Here is a 21014-nt window from a genome sequence, read left to right as displayed (position 1 = left end):
TTACTCTTGAAGTAGAAGCTGTTTTAGGATTTAACTTTAATGAAAATGTTTAAACTGACAGAATTTGGTGGAGTTGGTGGAATTTCTGCAATATATATTTCTATGTACATTTTTAAAACAAATCAGATGTCACTTCAAGAGGACTGTGAGCCAAATATGGGAAGTAATTTGCTTTAGGGAAAAATGAACTCCTTCAGTCCTGTTCTAGGGCCTGTTATAATGCTGGTTTATTCTTTTTCTTGTCTCATGTTGCTGTATTTATTTATGATTTTTCTTGTTTACATACATTTAAAGGATGTGTAGCCAGGAAATCCTGATTTGATCTAAAAGAATCACATAGTAACAGTGCAGCATTTGTTTTAGAGTTAAGTATTTATGCAAGGACAACTTGTTTTCAGTCAAGTAGAGATCTAGAAGTGGAATCCTTGGATCACGCTGTAAGGTGCAGAAACCTCGCTGTGGGTGGTTACATAGTGTGCACACAACAGATTGCTCGGGTTGTCCTTCCACCCAACATGCTCTGCAAAGCACCCTCCTCTGTAATAGGCGCTCAGGAATGGAATAATTGTAGTAATGGGCCTTTACACCTTCTTCTCGAAGTGATGGGTGGACATAAATTTAAAAGAATGGAAATTGTATTCAGTCTTTATTTTTAAGAGTCATTTTTTTCATGTGAATCTCTTTCTACGTATAAGTTTTGTTGTTTCATTTCCGTAAACTTGAGGGAAAAAAATAAAGGAATACCAAAGAACATAACGTTTGCTCTCACCTCAAAGAAACCACCCTTGGGTACTTGTTAAATCAATTCTTTGCTTTATAGTTCAGAGGCCTATGGGAGAGTGGTGATCCTTGTAAAATGTTTTTAGAAATGGATTAATTCCAATTATTCCCTGTCATTTGTCGACTTTTTGAAGTATTGCTGATGAAATTTTCACTCGTTTTCTGTAGAGAGTGACTGTGCTGTGGAATAGATTGAATCATGGATATGTAACAAACGAGTCTGGGAAAGTCCTTGGGGGTATTGGTTATTTCTAACTGCAATTTTCTTTTTCCAACCACCGTATTTATTACCTATTCTACTTTAGTAAATGCCTATAGTGTTTGAAAACTTCAGGATAGACACTTAGTACACCACCACCATAATAAAACAAATAGGAAACTGTCTGAATTAAAGTTGTGTCATTTTCCCAGGTCAGTCTTTGATAACTCAAGAGGTTTTCCCATTTATGTATAGAGCACAAAGAGGGTAGGCATTGGATCAGCACAAACTTTTTTCTATGCGCTAGAACACAGGTGGCGGACACAAGGCCCGCAGGCCGAATCTGGCCCTCCACCCTGTTTTATCTGGCCCGGCACCTTGTTTCTACCCAGGGGCAGCGCCTAGCTCCTTGCCCCTAGTTAAGGAGTAGTTACATTCATGCAGTCCTAAAATCACATTCGGCCCTTTGGAGGCAACTGTGAGGCTGATGTGGCCCCCGGTGAAAATGAGTTTGACACCCCTGCCCTAGAGTGATTAGGGAAAATTTCATTGTAAAGACAGGGAGAGAGAGTATGAGAGTTAAGTGAGGTTCATAGCGAAAGAGTAGATGAGAGAAAGTTGGATATGAGAATACAACATTCTTGTATGTGCCATGTGGTCGGCACTCATTGTCATATGTCTGAATGAATTACCTAATGATGTTTCTTCAGGGAGAGAGAGATGTGCACACACATCAGAAAGAATGGAAATATTGAGAACAGGAAGAGACATCCTTTGCAGAGGATAGGATATTTTTAATAGAACGTTTCCAGAAAAAAGCCCTTCACAAATATCATAGGTTTAACAAAAGTAGGAATTGAGAAAAAAATAATTTATTTACAATTGTAAAATCATTGGCAACCTCTGAGTACAGTTTCATCAGTAATAATGCAGAGCCAGATGACAATGAGTTTATAAATGAGTTGGTGTGAAGGAAATCAGGTCAGCTGACAATAGACAACCTATTTATTGTAGGATTTTGTTACCATGATGAAATATAAAGGAATGATTGCATGAAGTTACATTGATTAGTTCCTGTCATTTCTATACAACCATTAATGAGACAAAAGGGCCCTCATGGTATAAAATTAAAGAAGGATAAATGAGACAAAGAATTAGGTTTCCATGTAATTACATTTAGCCCACTGTGAAATACATTATGTGGAGCAAGGCTGAGGAAAAGAAACAACAAAAAAACCCACAATGAGATAAACTAGTTTAATTGAGGCTGCCTGACATGTAGAACTCCGGAATCAGTCTCCAGAGATTCTAGCAATGATAGCACTAAGAGTCGATTCATGTTTTTGCACTTGAACTAAATAATTTGCTGTCAGACATACATTACCAGTGTACATATGTATGCTTACATAAATAGACATGTTAAATAAATGGTGTTTTGGAATAGGCTGAGTACTTGGTATGAACGATCTTCTTTCTAAACCCTTAAGTTTAGGCACTGAACTTTTGGATGTTGCAGTGAAAAATTTCATGCAGGTAAATTCATTTCAGAGAAAAATCTACTTTTGATAGACTATTTTCTTTTTTTTTTCAGGTTTTTTCATCTGGTTCTGATATTAATTATGACCCACATCGCTGGTTAGCAGAAAGCAAGGTAATTAATCTTTGAATCCTAAGGTTATCATAATATTTATGAGCTTAGAGGTGTTCTGTTTGGGCTAACCATCTATTTTTGTCACATAACTGAGCTTATGAAGCTGTAGTACTTTATTGCTGGGCAAGATATCATTGTAATGCATTTGAGAAACCTGCATGTTCCTTTAGCTTAATATTTAAAAATTAACTTAAATGGATAGGGGTGGGGTGGGAGAATAAAGAAAGGCAGTAATACTGTTGAAATACTAAAGTTAGATTGTCAGAGAGACAAATTCTGGTGCCTTTTCCTTGGGACAGGCAACGTCTCTGAAGTGTACAAAGGTCAAGGCAGCTGTAACCAACCTTCCGTACACATATATGCTTACCATATTTTGGTTTCTGAGGGTGAGCCCAAAGCTTGCCAGTTCTCCGTGTGGCTTGAGCAAATCCCTTCACCTTTCTGGGTGTCTTGTTTCCTTGTTTGCAAAAGTGGAGGGATTGACTTTAAGTTCTGAAGATAACTTTCCTGCTTCATGCTTCTTTGGAATTATGATTCAAATTTAATGGAAGGTAAGCAAATATAAGTAAAATTGGACAATTTGCTCATCTTAGCCAAAAGATTTTTCTACGTATTGTGTAATTATCAGGTATCTTCATAAATCAATTTGTAAATTCAAATATATAGAAATTAAAATATATAGAAAATTATGACCACATAAGATGTAGATATATGTTTATTCTAGTATTAATACTTAAGCACTTGCATTCCTCTTTAGACTAGTTTTTTTCAGCTTTAACCTACTAATGTGCAAAGTCTTCCATCCCATTGAAATTCTGTAAGAAAACCACCAGTACTGTAAACCTGACCAATTGTGGTCCAACTTAGGATTTTATTGCAAGAAAGAACCTTCAAGTCTGTACATTGTCCTTATTTAAAAATAGGAGAAAAGTGAGGTTTCAGAGAAGGTATGTGACTTTTCCAGTGCCATATGAATAATGGGAAGATAGATTAAAAGCCGTGTTGATTCACACTTAAGGTTCTTTCCATTGTGTGTATTGCCACCCAAAGTTGCCTTTCAGCCAAGAATTACTGGTTGTGTACTTTTGGTAGATGGACATTGGGGATGTAAGTGTTAGCAAGCCACGGAAGTTAGTGAAGTTAATAGGGGGAAGGGCGACATTAACAAATTTTAAATCTCCTTAAGGTGTGTTATATTGTTATAGAAATATGTAAGCATTGACGAAAGAACACAGGAAGGGAGAACTATGGTGTTGGTGCTGGGGGGGTGATCACAGAAGGCTTCTGCAAATTCTCAGTATTTAAACTTGGTCATACAAAAAATATGTACACGTTCTCCAGTTGGCTAATTATAGGTAAAACAGTGACAAGAAGATGACAGTATTTGAATAAACACAGATAATGCCTGAGATAGGTAGGTAAGGTACAGGTGGGAGGTGGTGGAAAGACCAGGTTCACCTTTGAAGACTAGATATGCATTAGAGAAGCCCCCCTCAAAAATTCTGAATGAGAAACTAACAGTATTATGGGTAAACATAGAAACTGACATAACCTTGTAGAATTTTCTATCCTACTTTAAGAACAGTGATCCTGTGTATTCTTAACCATTTTTGATAGAACCAAAATGTAAATGTAAATTAGCATTTATGCCACCTGCATTGGCAATTTTTAATACACATGTTCTATGTCCCAGAATTTTTGGACTAGAAACCTCTGTTATGCATTAATAAAGCATTTCTCTTGTTTCTTTTTCCCAACTCCACGTTTTTGACAAGAGCAATATACTTGGAATTTTCTTTCAAGTTAAAGCCTTTATCATTTCTGAACAGAATGCTTTCACTGCTGTTGTTCAGCTAAATTATGAGTGCCAGAGATGACTCTTAATCATAGCTCCTTAATTTGGGAGCTTCTGAGCAGTTTTCCCTTATCATTTAATGGGATTGAACTTCAGATCAGATGGGTTTTAACACTGCAGGAGACAACGGTTCCTCTACAGTGTGAAAGGGTCCTGATAAGCAATGCCACACTGACCAGCTGACTAAGGAGGAATTGAATCTATTTACTGGAAAGATGGCTTAGGTTATTGATGGGCTACAATACTGTAGTTCCCATGAACTACGAGTGGGCAGCTCTATAAGTACTGAAGATAAGATCTGAAGTCAGAGGACAAAAACTATATGGAAAGTAGAATTGCTATTCAGTTAGTCCATGCTGACATCTTGCAGTATTAGATGGACCTGTGAGGGCCTTTGGTAATTGTTTTCGTAAATCTGCCAAATGAATTTCTTCTGTTAGTGCTAATCCTAAAAGAACTAGAGGATTGAGTGGGGATTGTGTCACTATTGTTTAGTTGGCATAACATACACATGAACTTCACCTTAGAGTGGGACCAGGCTCACAGATAAAATAGCCCGTGAATAGTGAGAAGACATTATGGGAGGAAGGGGGTTGAGATGCTTGTTAAGGAGTGCCAGGCCAGGAGTTCCCAGGGATCAGGGATTTGTTTTTGTCATGAATCTTGACAGGGGATGTGGAGACCAAATTTTATTCACTTTAATAGAGAATTTATTGAGAAACTACTGTGTCCTATTTGCTTTGTTGTATGCTCTGGACATAAAAAATGAATTAAGACACGAATCTCTTCAGGAACATATTTTGTTTGGAAAAACTGACACATAGTAACTTTAATATTATATAGAAGGGTTTCGATAGAGGTATACAGAAGCTGGCAAGGAGGCTGATGGCTCAGATGAATTTTGAAGGTATGTAAGCATAATTATAGGTCATAATATTGCTAACTTTATTAGCTGTAGTCTTTTTGTTCAGATTTGCTGTTTGCCTTAGCTTTTAGCTTTGAGTGGTTCCTTTATGACTTTAGTGTATTATTATTACACTAACTCTCAGTAAGGATATTCTTATAGATTAAAAAGACCATTTTGGTTGTTTTACTAGATCATTATAAGTATTTCCACATAATTGCAAGCTGTCAACTATGAAGGTAAAAACTGCCTTATTTAGAAATTCTTTCTCTATTTTGGTTTATTTAACAATACTTATTGATGTAGTTAAATAAATGAACCTATTATGTAATCTGTACAATGCTCTTGTGAGTGGTTAATAGAATGGTGTTGGCACTGTGATTAATAGTCTTGTCAGCTAATTATTATTTGGAATTGTTAAAGTTATTCCTATACTGTGTTTCAAGCTGTTTCGGCAAGTTATTTAATGAAGATGCTGAGTGTTTCTCTAACAGATTTTCATAACTGATAATTGTTTGATTAAATTCCCATAATTTGGTACACTATTTTGCTTTGTAGGATTAATAGTATATTCTGTATACTTAGTCAATTCATAAAAGGCATCTAACTATAACCTATTTTTAAATTTTGTATGGCAATGGAATAAAGGTTTCATACAAATAAACTAAAGCTATAAGTTATATTATACAATATTAGTCGGCTTAGGCTACCATAACCAAATACCACAGACTGGGCAGTGACTTAAACAACTGACATTTATCTTCTCACGTTCTAATGATTAGAAGTCCAAGATCAAGGGGTCAGAGTTGGTTTCCGTTAAGTCCTCTTTCTGGCTTGTAGGCTGCCACCTTTTGTGCATGGGTGGGGTGGGATAGTGTGGGTTGGCAAAGTTGGGGAGCTGGGAATCAGAGAGAAAGGTGAGGAAGTGCAAGCTTTCTTATAAACCCTTGTGTCCCAGCCTTATGACATCGTTTAACCTTAATGACCTCACTAAGAGTCCTGTCTACAAATACTGTCACATGGAGGTTTAAGGCTTCAGCATATGAATTCTGGGTGGACACAATTCAGTTCATAACAACACATATCAAACCTGATTAGTGCTTTATATCAGAGGGGCTTTTGGGGGGTTATTATTCCCCCCCACAACCAATAGGATTATTGCTACGACAAAACAGATTTGCTGTTTCTCTATTATCACTTCTTAGTGACGGTAGTTGACACAGGCCAAATAATGGGATGGAGTAAGTAGGGAAGCACTGAGAAAAGGGAAATATGAAATTATTTTGTAAATTTGTAGTTCAATCACTGGGCAAGAATGGATTAAATATTAAAGATGGTGAGGTTAAGAGTCTGTGAAAAAAAAAGTTGCTTTGATAGAAATTTATCACCTCTTCAAGGTGGGGAAAGGCTAACTTTATTTCCCTAAAGTCTTTCTTTCTACCTGATTAGCTAGATCCTGGGGATATGCATTTTTAGCAAGCAAAATTAGAAAAAATTTTTTTTACTATCTGCAGTAAGACCCCCTTTTAGCCCTGGGTGGTGTGGCTCAGTGGATTGGGAGCCAGCCTGTGAGCCAAAGAATCACTGGTTTGATTCTCAGTCAGGGCACACGCCTGGGTTGCCACCCAGGTCCCCAGCAGGGGGCGTGCAGGAGGCAACCACACATCGATGTTTCTTTCCCTCTCTCCCACCCTTTCCTACTGTCTAAAAATAAATACAATCTTTAAAAAAATCATGTTTAAAAGAAAGAAAACCTTTTATAGGGAATCTCTAGCCCTATTCCAGGGTGGTTTTGATTTTTGCATGTTTTGCTAAACTTTATATACCAAATTAGGGGGCTAATTGTATTCTGATTGGAATTTTAGTTAGTAGGCCAAATGCCTTGATAAAGATGATAGATTAAACCAAATCTTTATAAAAATCCAAGAAAACCATGGCTTGATTTCACACCAACTTTGAACTGATATGAATAATGGTGTATTTTTTATTTTGCCTAAATGTGTTAGTTGTCTGTATTTGTTCATATTATCATGGTATTATTCTTCCTACTGTTTTGAAATACTGCTTTTTTAGATTTCCATTTTTTTTCTTAATTAGCTATAAATGTCATTTTTTAGACTAAACTTCAGTGGCTGTGTGAGGAACTGAAAGAGAGAGAAAACAGAGAGAAAAGTCTACGGCACGAGCTAACGCTGTGTAGACAGCAGCTCAGGAACCTGACTGAGAACAAGGAATCCGAGCTCCAGTGTCTGTTTGATCAGATAGAAAGGCAGGAGCAGCTTCTGGAAGAAATACATCGGGAGAAGAGAGGTGTGTTTGCTGCGCTCACTCGTAGTTTTCTTTGTTTACATTCTTGGAATCTGGGACTGGAAAAAGCCTACTTCTCTTACCTCCAGTTCAGATTATTTCCATATTGTCCTTTCCTTTATCTCTTCTTTCATTTCCGGGTCCAGGAGGGAAAACTGTTCTGTCCTGAGAGTTTTTCTATCAATTACCGAATCCCTCCTGTCTACATCACTCTGTGTCTACCGGCCGTTTGAAAGTGTTAATTTGCTAAGACATGTTTGTCTTCTCCTGGTAAAATTTATATTTTACTCCAGTAAAATATCTATTAATTCATTCAACAAGTATTTGTTTTTTCCATTATTTTGTCTTAGGCACTGTTATAGGTGCTGAGGATACATTAGTGAGTAAATCAGAAAAAATCCTACTCTTGCTTACCTACTATTGAGTGGGATGACAGAAAAAATGTAATAATTAGGTAAATTATATAATAGAAGGCTGTAAGCACAATGGTGAGAACAATAGAATAAGGGAAGAAGAGTTTGGGAGAGCAGGGGACAGAGTTAATATGTATAATATATAGGTAATACGTAACTTAAAATTTAGACAAGAAACTTAGAAAACTACTTTTCTGTTCAGCTATTCGAGAGATGCCTTAAGAAGGGGAAGAAGAAAAACAGCAATTATGTGTGGGGATCCTAAGTGTATCTTATGTTGTGTTGGCCTGAGGTCTTGTCTTTCATTAGTGAACTTAATTAATTTAAGATACAGAAAGAGACTTACTATAGTGTCCCACTACAAAAAATGAAGTATTGACATATGGTAATCCCTTTTTTTTATTATTTTAGTGATCAGTTATTTGTTATGTGCCACTTAAAATTGTCTATTACTGTGAGGTAGTGATTCTCAAGTTTTCTAGTTCCACTTTATATTCTTAAAAGTTCTCTGAGTTCTCAAAAATTTTATTGCATGTTATGTGTATCAGTACTTACCATTTTAAAAATTAAAACTAAGAATTAAAAATATTTCTTTAAAATAAGAAGTACATGTAACATAAATCCATTACATGTAATATAAAAAATAATGAAATTTAACTCTTTTCCTAGACAAAAATATTGAAAGTGGCAGTTTTGCATTTTTGTAAATCTCTTTCATTGCTGTTTCAGAAGATGGTTGTGTTTTCAGTTTTGTTTCTACATTTAATCTGTTGTTATATTACATGTCATGGAACCTCTGGGAAAACTGCACTTTACATTTATGGGAAATTGAGTGTAAAAAAGGCAAATACTATGTTAGTGCGATTATTGAGCAGTCTGGGGCAGTCCCCAAAGCGCTCTTTGAGCAGCGATGCTCCAGTGTAACTGAAGGCGTGAACTGTGCCGGGAGCAGGAGTCAGAGGATGTCCTTGTGGTTTTGCGAGACATCTCTTTACAGTGATGTCTAATTATGGGACTTACAGGTAAAACGCTGTATTGTCTCTATACATGTCAAGGAATATTCACTAATTAGCACTAGATTACAGCCCAGTTTTCCTTTTAGTAAGCATCATCATTGTTGTCATCCTAAAAGTGATTTCTTTCTTTGGGTATGGATTAGTGTACTACAAATATATAAAAGTGTCAGTGGGGGCGAGATGAAAAAGAATATTTGTGCATTTAGATAATTATATTCAAATACCTAACTTTTCAAAAAAAAAAAAACCATCACGTTTGTTGTCTCTTAAGGTGATTACTTTTATTTCTGCTTTATGAATTTAATGAAAATGTATTGTTTGCTTTGTATCTACAGAAGATTTGAATTTCTTTATGTATCTTACAATCAGCTTGTTACATTCTTAGAAGGCATCTGCTGATGTTTTGATAGGATTATGTTGAATGTTTAGGTTAATTTGAGGAGAATGGGCATCTTAATACTGAATCTTTCAATCCCGGAACATGGTTTCTTGGTCCATTTATTTAGGTCTCCTTTAACTTTCCTCAGGGATGTTTTATAGTTTTCAGAAAAATAGGTCTTGCATGTCTTTTTAAGGTTTGTTTCTACTTTTTTTCTGATTTATAATGTTAAATGACGTTTAAAATGTGAATTCCCAACATTGGTTTTAGAATGTAGAAACACAGTTAATTTTTAAAATATATTAACCTCATATTCTGCAACCTTATTAAGCTTATTAGTTCTGGCTTGTTATCTATAATGTAATAAGTTCACAGTATTATTTTTAAATGTATGATAGGATTTACCAATAAATCCTCTGTGCTGGTAGTTTTCATATTTGGAAGGTTTTAAATTTTGAACTCAAATTCTTTAAAAGATAGGTGGCTGTTCAGAATTTCTATTTCTTATTGAGTCAGCTTTATTAATCTATGCCTTTCAAGATATTTATTTCTCTATTTCATCTAAGTTATCAAATTTATTGGCATAATTTTTTATAATATCTTCTTTTTCTATAAGATCTGTATTGATGCTTCTTATATCCCTGATAATGGTGATTTGTTTTCTATCTTTTGTTCTTTATAAGTCTTGGTGAATGTTTCCTTAATATTTTTGAAGAAACAACTTTTTACTCTTTATTTTTTTTATAGTTTATTGATTTCTACTCTTATTTTTATTTCCTTCTACTTTGTGTACTATCTTTTTGCTCTTTTTCTGGCCCCTTAAGTTGGAAGCTTTATTTCAATGCCTGTTTCCAAATATAAGCATTTAAAGTTATAAATTTTTATTTTAGCAATACTTTAAGTGCATTCTACAAATTTTGCGAAGTTGTATTTTCATTGCAATTTAGATTGAAGTGGAAAATGTTTCTGTTATGATTTCTTTGACCCATGGCTTTCTTTCTCTCTTTCTTTTTTTTTTTTCTTTCTAGAAGTATTCTGCTTGTTTCGTGTTGAAATTATGTGGAAAGTTTTTTTGATATTTTATTATTCATGTCTAACTTACCACTCTTGTGGTCACAGAACATACTCTTCATGACTTTGATACTTTGAAATTTACCAAGGCTTGCTTCATGGCCCCAAATATGGTCTAACTTGATGAATTTTCCATGCACACTATAAAATAAGTTATATTCTGCATTTATTATGAAATTTCCTATAGGTATCAATTATGCCAAAGTATTTCACCATGTTCTCTGTCTCTAGTGATTTCTATATCCTTACTGATTTTCTCTGTCTATCAATAGCTAATAGAGAATTACTAAAATATGCAATTATACCTTGAGGTTTTGTACATGTCATTTACTTTGCTTCATATATTTTGAAACTGTTATTATAATTAGAGCCTATTTTAGTATTAATCATGGGAATCATCCAGTTAGGAGCCTATTGTAATAGTCTCAATAAACACAAAAGAGGGACTGAAGAAGGATGTTTGTAATGGCAACAAGTGCAAAGATGTTGCAGAGTACTTAGTGCAAGATTAGTCAGTAAGTGAGAAAGAAGACTCCAAGGCGCTATAAGGTCTCAGTGGTTTTGCCATTGGGAGAAATAAGAAAGCAAAGAAGTAACGGCCAATTTGGTGGGAGAGAAAGAGGGGTCCATTTTTTACCCATTTTTAAAAAATCATGAATGAAAAGTTTTAGGAAGACCCCAACTGTTGTAGCTTTTGTGTTATGTGTGTGAGATATTGCTGTCTCTTGATAGAAATAATGAAGACCAGGCAAAGGCTGTTATAGCTGGTGGCTTATAAACATATTTATTAGAAGGTAGGATGAAATGAATGTTATCAGAATTATAAGCAACAGGTCCCTGGTGAGAGTTGAATACTGATTGCTTCGGTTGAGGTCCATAGTGTGAGGTTTTCAGTAGGACTTGTGATTTGATTGAGATCTTGAAGAATGCAGCAGAATTTCTGTAGATGGAAGGCAAAAGAGAGACTCTGTGCAAGATTTTATCTGCTTAGAAATCTCTTCTTATATATATCAGCATTTGTTTATAGTGGTATATGTAGAAGAGGAAAAGGACAGCAAGACTGGTGATTAAATTTGGATGTTTCTGAAGTATCAAAGTCAATTGTTGTTGAAACTTGTATTTGATTCTCTTCAGCATATCAGAAACTTATTTGTTAGGTACAACAAGGTTAACTTAATTTATAAATGAAACAAGACAGAGAAATTTCCAATTTGCTGGCATTAATGCTATTATCTGCACAAATATTTTTAGTTTGATTTAATGTCATATTAACCAACACATGCCAGGTTAACTGAGGCACATGTAGAAGTAGCTTCTAACTTTGAGTGCTGCCAGATTTGTGGATCTAGTTGTCTTATGCTTCTGGACCCAGTGGATTTGTGTTGGAGTGTTCCAAAATGGGAAAAAAAAATCTATTAGAGTTAATGTCATGGACCTCTTAGAAATTTAGTAATTATTGTCTGAGAAATTTTTTATTGTTATGAATAACAATGAAGACAAGAGTAGAGAGCTGTAAACTGAAGCTGGGAGGATGTAGGCATGATATTGTTTTAACATGTAAGTAGTTGTTTTTAATAATTTCTTAATAAACCAACTTTTGTCTGCTTTTTCAGTGTTCTTATAACTCACTGCTCCTGTATGTACCTTCATTCCTCTCTAAGAATACTTTGAAATTATGAGGTTTATTGAAATCTAAAATTATGTGGATGTTGGAAGGATTTTTTTCAAAAATTTTGAGAAGAAGGAGCATCTGTATAATATAATACAGTTGCATTCTTGCCGTATTAAATGCTAATGATTATGAACAAATAGAACAGACAATTTTCTTAGCTTATTTTGTCTTAAATTGAAACTATGAACTCTTATTTAAATGTGCTGTGATTTTGACTGTGACTAATTTAGTCTACATAATTTTTCATTCTGGAGGAATTAGAAATTGACCTGGGTCTCTGAAATTCTTTTCCTTTGAAGATAGCATTTGATTTTTTTACCCAATTTTCAGTTTGGAGTAAGTGTTATACTCATTTGGCTTTGCTGGATGAGGTGGGGTCTTCACCAGCTCCCTACTGCCCTGACGGTATGGCAGACACAGTGCTAGGAAGACAGTAATTCTCAGCAGTATGGGCTGTAGACTCAAACTTCCTGAATCTGTTCCTTCCTGATAATATAGAGTATCCCATATTGGGAATGTATGTGTGAAGATGAAACAAGCCATTTTCAAGGCCTCTTTGTGATGGAGCTTCCTTTTTGAATGGAAGGGAAGTGCTAGTAGGATGTGGAAGAAGGGAAATAGTCCTCCAGCCACTTCAGAGCCTATTGGTTTTGCAGCAGAGGACTAACTGCACAGGTTGGTTGGTGGTTTGTTTTTGGTTATCATCTGTGCCTAGCCAGGAACTAGGCGGTGGACAAAAGATTCATTATAGCCCCACATTTTTTTTTTTCAGTTCAGCAGTTTGAACTCTTATCTTAACAATGCCTGTGAGTGGGGCAGCATTCAGAGGACCCTCCCTGGCCCAGAAAGAGCTTATTTCTCACCTCAATCAGTTTTGAGTAGACACAATTGAAAAGCGTGTTAAGTTGAATCTATCAACTGGAATAGAGGTCCTATGAAGGCAGTGATTTTTGTTTTGTTTTGTTTTAGTCAACACCATCCCCTGGTGCTTAGAAAAAACCTGGTGCACGGTCGATATGTCAAATATTTGTTGAATAAGTAAAGTGAATGAGTGAATGAATGACAGCTGCACCGTTAATAGGGGAGCCATAATATTAACGTTTAGTGAAAGACATCACAATGGATTCTGCAGAGCCAAAGTGAACTCTGCATAAGCAAAAGACAAATCAGTAAATATTTGGCAGAAATTAAATAATTTAATTGGAGTGATTTACATTTTGTTTGTGACACTCTGGGATTGGGTGATATTTGTCTTTTCTAGTATTTTAGTTACATATTACGTTTTATAGTAGAAGTATTTAAACCACTTATGTTTTTAGTCTCTTCCTGGTGATATTCTCTAAGAGCTTCCCAATTCATTTAGGGTCACCGTAACATTGTTAGCTATAACTCTAACTCCATTTTGTGCTATGATTTCAGTTAGTTCTCTAGTATAACATGTGAAGAACAGTTTAAAAATACCTGAATATCAGAAAAGTAAGCAAAGAATATGAAAAAATATGTGTATGTCTAAAATTATTTTAGTTTTAACAGTAGAATGAATATAACTTTTAGGGTAGTAGTGTATTCTCACTGCTGATTGTAGACAAGCTTAAGCATGACTGTAAATGTTGAGTGGAAAGATTCAGGAATGCGAGAGTTTGAACAGGTGAAGGAAAGGTTAATTGGTGTAGCAGGGTCCCAGAAGACGTCACAGTGGATGAAGTCAAACATAAAGGTGGAGACGTGAATCTTGGCAAGAACGAGGGCAAGAGTTAGGCATTTTTCTCCCGTTACCTTACTTTGGATACACTACTATTTTTGGCAGTTTCACATCATAATATTTCGTATAGTGTTGTTTTTTTTTTTTTTATTTTGGTTATTAGCTCCTTAACATCTGATTGGGTTTAGTTGATCTTTGCCTTGTATATGCTTAATACCTATTTGGAGAAAAGGATGGAAAGAGTGGTAGCTACTGGATTTACTATGTTAAAGCTGAGAGATATGTTTTGGCAGAAACATTTTGAGTTTTAAGTCACATTTTAGAACATTTCTCACAGTTATACTTTTTGCAGGCTGCTTCCAAAGGATAATACATGTCGTGCATGGATATCCAAGGCATAGAGTCAGTTTAGTGATGAATCTGATATGCCATACACCATTATTCTGGCCATACAGATGTCTTCGAGGATGAGCACTTTTACTAATAACAGAGATAGGATGAAGTTATTTTTTCAGTGCTCTAAAATTGTCGTGCTGTTCAAGGCATGCACTCTATAAAACACTGCATTTCAAAAGGTTCTCATGTATGTGGTTTGTCTCTATCAATGGTGATCTCAACTTCTTAAAGGTTTTTCCTTTGGTTTCACTGTTCCCTAGTGTTCTGGGAAGCTCCTTTCAGCTGATTTCTCTGTTTTCCCTTGCTCTTTCTTTGAATCTCTGCAGCACTTACACAGTTAGTGAGTGACTGGACAGAGGATACTTCCTTAGAATTTATCTGTAGGACAAAGACCAGGAAGGGACTTGTGAACTGGAGGCATTTTTCCTGACGTGCAGTTGATTGATTTGGTTTTCCTGCCATTCACTCATTGATCTATAACATGAGAGCACTTAAAACCTATCCACACTTCTAATCTGAAGGAAAAGTTTACATTCTTTCACTTGTTTGTCCCATGCAACTAGTGACGCTACACAGTTTTCCTTGCTTCTTGCATATCTACTCCTCCCTCTCCAGTTAGACTACCTCTGTCTTATTTAGCTCTTTATTACTTCATCTCTTAAAGAATTGCAAAAGCTTCTTATTTGAAGATATTCTTGATCTCTAGTCTCTACCTTCCACTTGACTGGTCTTCACCTGCGAGTCTGCAAGACAGATGACTTTCCCATTCAGGCACACTTAGGTTGGTATGTGTGAGTTTCCCATTTCCCACACCCTGGCTGCACTCCGTCCATTTCTCTGCTACTTGATAAAGCATTCGGTAAGGGTTGCATCTTTTAGAAATAACTGCGAACATGCTCAGATTAATACAAGAAAGTAGTATATCATTCTTACAGTTCTGTTTTGTGTTTTTTATAATAAATTACTTGTAACACACCCTCCAGTTCACCTCCATCCGATAGCATTTCCTTAGACAAAACTCACACACGCGCATGCACACATAGTTGCTCTTCCAATCAGTTCTGCCAGGTGAGTCTTCATTAGATACGGCTTTGACTCCATGACTCCGCAGCTCAGAAACCTTCCGCAGTTTCCTCACTGCTGAACAAATGAGGTTCAGATTGTTACAGGAGTCTCGCCATTTTCCCCCTCTCCTTCTATTAAAACTCTACCCATATCACTCTTGCTAGCAGTATTGTTCCTTTTACCATCCCATTACTACTAAAGCTTTAGGATATTATTACATGACATTTGCCATTTGCTGCCTTTTTCTCTGGGTATGTGCATATCTTTTTATATTAAGTTTTAATCTTTTGTTTTATAGATCATTATTTTTCCATTGCACCTGGCCCTTTGTTTTACAATTAAGCAAGAAATAAACATACTTATTGGATACATTAGATGGACAGGTGGGTGGGTGGATGGATGGATAGATGGATAGATACAGGATAGAAGGAATTAGCCTCCTGCCCCTTTAATCCCATTTACTGTGGTGTCCTTATACAAGCCATATCCCCCTACCATATCAACACTGGACATTTAGGTCTGTTAGCCATCAAAAAGAAGACAAACATCAATATTAATTAATTTATGTTTTCTGCTTCTTCAAGACACAGGAACTAATATGAAGTATTAGACAACTCAGAATTACCTCACCAAACTATTCTGAGGATGTCCTTCTTAACTAAGCTGGTTTTGCTGTTTGTTTTGAAACTTTGTTAAGGATACTTGGCAGTAAGAGAACCCTTCCCCTGTTTATCTTTCCAGAATAAAGCCCTTCAAGTTCTTCCTAATAGTATTTGGAAAGACATTGATATACACGTTCTCCTTTCTAGATTAGATGAATCATTTGATCATTTGTCATAGTTGATTATCACATCAACCATGAAAGATTACACATTTACTTTGTTTCCTATGAGACTATTGACCTTGTACTCTAGTATTTAAAATTCATTTCCTAATCATGTCACGTGTTGAAAGATTCCTTATTTTGCCACAGTCCCCTATGGGTATGTCAGACCTTTTCTGTGTTCAGCTGCTCACATTGTTGCTGAGGTGGCCTTCGCAGCTAACATTTCTTCAGAGCTTGCTAATTAGTTTTTTATGTGTAATATCTCCTTTAATCCTTAAAATAACCATTTGAGATTATTAATCCCACTTATAGTAATGCAGCTGAGTTTGGGTAGCAGGTGGGGATAGATGGTTTCTTACAAATTTAAAATGTGAATTATAGATAGGAAAGGAGTTATGGAACTCAGCCTGTGTCCTTGCTACCACACCGCCTATCAGAATGACCCAGCACTACTCCATCAACTTCAGTAGGCCTTACACATTGAAAGCAACCCATCCTTCCTTATTTTGTTGGGATCTATTTCCTGAAGTTGTAAAGAGATCAAGTTTTTGTTAAAAATGTTAGAATCTTTCTAATTGCTCTGTCAAAATCTTAGTCTTGTTGGCTAGTAATAATAACTGAACCCCTAGAAATGCTATCCAAAAAAAAAAAAAAACCAGTCAGCTTAGCTATTTAATTATGAACTATTTACTTGTGATAGCTGTAATATTTCCAGGATTTTCTTTCGCATTATTTTAGTACATGATAGCCTATAATTCCATGAGTAGCTCACTGGAACTTCAAGCTTCACGTTCCAATTAATTGAGCTAATTTTAACATTATAGATAGACTGTCCCATAAACAGGAAACTTAAGATCAAACTTTTCCTTGCATGTGCCTCCACCGTGAAAGTGGTATCAACTTCCCAAGACCATACCTTTTTGTTGTGTTTTTAAAATTGAGAGTGATTAAAGGACTTCATAGTTTTCAGGACAACCAATTCATTTTCATATCCATCTACATACATCCCATGGAGCAACTGTTTCCAAGAACTATTCTGTCTGACTTACTTTTGTGGTCACGAGGAATTTGGCCTTACAAAGCTTTCAAAGTTCACTGAGGACAGGACAGTTGAATATCCAATTTACGCTCCACAGTTTCTTCCTTCTTTTTCCCCATAACACAGTCACATCTCTCACTAAAACCACAGCCGAGACTGGCAGTGTTATAGCTGCTGCCCTCAGGTTACCATCTCTCCCTTCTGTTCTGACTAGTGAGTGATGCAGCATACCTTAGCAAAGAAGAACATCTTTGTAAGATTTAGCTGAGATGTAAGAATGCTTTGAAGCTATGATGTTATTAGAAACTGAAATGTTTGTGGCAGTTGGAAGGAGTCCTTTATTCCAAGATCTTCTGAAGGGGAGACATCTTTATAGTGAGATTTAGTTGCAGTGGCAGGTTAATGATCATGAACAAATACTGAAGTTAATTTCTACAGCTGACATTGTGAACTCATTTAAATGAGGGGCTGGTTTGGCTTTCCAGGCACTCTGTGGCTGTGGCTATTTGATGTGAACACTCCACAGAGGTATGTATCTAAGTCACACAATCTCCTTCCTCCCTATCAGTGAGGCCTTTGATGGGTTCTCTTTAATATTTGTGTCTTTGTTGTGGTGAGGATAGAATGTTATCTAGGACATTACAGGGAAGAGAATGTGGCTGCTGTGTATATAATACACCTTCAGACATCCTCTCTGAACACACTAATACAATATTTCTCTAAATATATTTTATCATAATGCTGTTCATTAAGGGAGGAGAGGAGAGGCAAATGCCATTTCATTGAAATACCTCATTTCCAAGCAAACATTCTTCATGCAGAAGTCATTCTGAAAACATCAACTGTTAAAGGAGGAAAAAATATAACTAGTTAATATGTGGTTACATTCCATTTGGAAGTCAAAGTAAATGCAACTCTGGCCTAATACATTTATAGTATTCTACAGTATTGATATCTACATGTATGTTTATACTAATTTTATATTTAAATCTAAAAATTATCCCTTTTTTGGTCCTCTTTATCCAGGCAGAGAAATAATCTAATTAACCATTAAGAGTGAAGAAAGATGCTTTGGTTTAAATATATTAAAAATAAGAGTTAGTAAGAATTTGGAATGGCTCCTGCTTTTTGGGTTTGAATTCGATACTAATGCTTTTTAACAATTCTCATAGAAATGTACCCTATTTTCCTTTCCTTTTGGAATCTGTAGAGTAAACTCTTAAAATGTACTTTCTGGCAGACGGGTGCTTTAGGATTTGCGCTGTCTGGCTTTGTGTAGCTAGCTGCCTCCAGCATGGGAAATGAGCACGGCTGGGTACCTGTACCTCCTCCCGAGGCTTCCCCATCAAGAGCTTTTTTATTGATTGATTTTAAACACTTTACTGTGAATTGATCTCTATTTCCTCTTAAACTAATGTACCTTAGGTCCCGCCATGGGGTCGTGTGAGACAAGACATGAGCATGTGACCTTGGATGCACGTGTCCGTGTGAGCCACCCCGAGCTCGTTCACAGTGGTGGTGGGGTGCCCTTCAGTCTCCACGCCTCCAGAGCCCTGTTCAGGCGACCGGGTGTCCTGTTACTTTCCCACAATTCTGTGTTATTTTCCATTTGTATTTTATTTTTTTTGCTGCCCTTCTTCAGTTCACTTTCCTTCCAGGAGTACCTTGAAATGTGTCACTCCTTGAAATTTCTAGTTTTCAAGTATGTCATTCACTTTCCAGCATCTCAAACCCAAAGTTCACTTTGTAAGAAGTTGGTATGTAGTCATTAACTACGCTTACTTTTTTTAACCCCTTCTCTCGGAAATACCCGTTCATTCGTGCTGTTACCTGGGTAGAAATATTGAATGAGACCTAAGACTGGGTAATGCACATTTGGCTGTGCAGTTTACTTTTTCTCTCCTTCAGTTCAGTGTGTGCTGATGAAAGCACTGGTCTTGCTCAGGCAAGCCACGAGAAAGCTAAAATGGACTCATTTTTAGTGACTGCCTGTTAGTTTCTCTGGAATTTGTGTTGCTCCATTGGGTTCCATATGTGAAAGAGATACACCTTTACTTTTAGTAAAAGAATTAGTAAATCTAATTCAGACAGGCATTTATAGAAAAGTTTACATATAAAGCTATGAAAAGGATTAAAGAGTTGCAGCTGTATATTTTAGGAAAGGGAAGTGTTGATGGGATGGCACTGGTTGAGTCTAGAGTTCTTGTTTTCATGTAGGTTTGATGCTCCTGAGGAAATAGCCACTGAAGGGATCTTTGTGTGTGTGTGTGTGTGTGTGTGTGTGTATGTGTGTCTTCTATGACAGGGGTGTCAGACTCATTTTCACCAGGAGCCGCGTCAGCCTTGCAGTCGCCTTCAAAGGGCCGAAATAATTTTAGAACTTTATAAATATAACTACTCCTTAACTGTTAAGGAGTTGAAATTACATTCAGTCCTTTGAAGGCGACTGTGAGGCTGATGTGGCCCCTGGTGAAAATGAGTTTGACGCTCCTGTTCTATGACTATCAAATGCTATAAATACTCCAAGGAAATATAAGTTGTGGATTACGGTAGCACTCACCTTAAAGAGATGTTTTCGTTGTGATTTTTGTTACTAGGAAGATTCCCTGCTAGTCAGATGTTATTAGCACCCGTGGCTTTGGCTAACTCAGAAACATTGTAGCTGTCATGGTAACAGGAGAGAGGAGGAGTCTGTGGGTTTTTAAGCTACAGGGAATGAAGGGAGCACCTTGGGGGGATTTAGAGTTTGGGAAGGAAAAGGAGAGATGTCCTCATTACCTACAGAAAGGTTCTTACAGGGTTCCTATTTATTTTTATGTATATACTACTTTTTTCCTTTTTTAATTTCAGGTGAAGGAACAGAATAAGTGAATAGTTAGAGGCTCTATTAGTCAAGATTTATTTGGGGGAGGGCAGTAGTTTTTTTATTGCTGTTGTTTTAGGTCTAATTTGGAATTTCTAAAGTTCTGCCAATGTAGCTGAAAGATAATGATGTCTGAGTATTTCATGTCAATTAATTAATTAGAATAATACATTTAAGATTTTTATTTTTTAATGTTGTATATTTTCTTCAAAGGGAGGTTTTTCTCTTGGACTTTACTTGTGATTGTGAATTATAGTATCCCCTGATCAAAGTGCACTTTATTTTGTACCAAATTCTAGCATGCTATAACTCTTGAAATTATAGAACTTTCCTTGCTTATATATTTAATTTTCATCAATTGTCAATCATTACTGTTGGGGATAATTTGAAAAAGAGGGAACTTATGTTCTGCAATAGGTAATTGAGATAAAGGAAGAGTAAATTTTCTGTAGTAAATAGCCTTAGGGAAAATAAGAATGAGAGTGTATCTGAACAGAAGAATTATTCTCTGCAGTGGTTGACAGAGAATAAAGTCAGGTAAATAAACAAAACTCCTTTGATTTGTAATAAGGGCTGGTGGAGGTACAGCTTAATGCCAACAGGCACTTTGGTTTTTCTAATTCTTTGCAGCAATGTATAGTAAGTTCTCAATAAATTGTTGAGTGAATTAATGAGTGAGTGAACTAAGGAGCAAGCAACTGGTGTAGGTAGTCTAGAGTAAACAATAAGAAAGTATTAATTGTATGGGGTACTATTCTAAAAAGATTAAGCCTCTTGTATTTTTTTATAACAGCAAAATAAAACAAATTTACAAACATATTTATTGAAATGTCAGGAGTATCTGATGCTATGTAGAAATCATTAGTACATCCTCAC

At 36.0% G+C, this 21014-nt stretch overlaps 1 protein-coding gene across 4 annotated transcripts in view; it reads left to right on the top strand.

Moving 5' to 3' along the window:
* Positions 1 to 21014, top strand: part of CEP128 (centrosomal protein 128) — a 349655-nt gene that overhangs the window by 137067 nt on the left and 191574 nt on the right. For all 4 annotated transcript variants that reach the window (XM_045823801.1, XM_045823799.1, XM_045823798.1 and 1 more), the window contains 2 exons: positions 2571 to 2630; positions 7507 to 7699. In XM_045823801.1, the coding sequence (XP_045679757.1) occupies positions 2571 to 2630; positions 7507 to 7699 (253 nt within the window). The remainder of the gene's footprint in view (positions 1 to 2570; positions 2631 to 7506; positions 7700 to 21014) is intronic.

The sequence above is a fragment of the Phyllostomus hastatus genome, unplaced genomic scaffold (genome assembly GCF_019186645.2).
Source record: "Phyllostomus hastatus isolate PE091 unplaced genomic scaffold, TTU_PhHast_1.1 phas_scaffold_501, whole genome shotgun sequence".
In the NCBI taxonomy this organism is placed as follows: Eukaryota; Metazoa; Chordata; class Mammalia; order Chiroptera; family Phyllostomidae; genus Phyllostomus; species Phyllostomus hastatus.
Note: the sequence above shows the minus strand (reverse complement) of the source record. Positions and strands in the feature narration are given on the sequence as shown.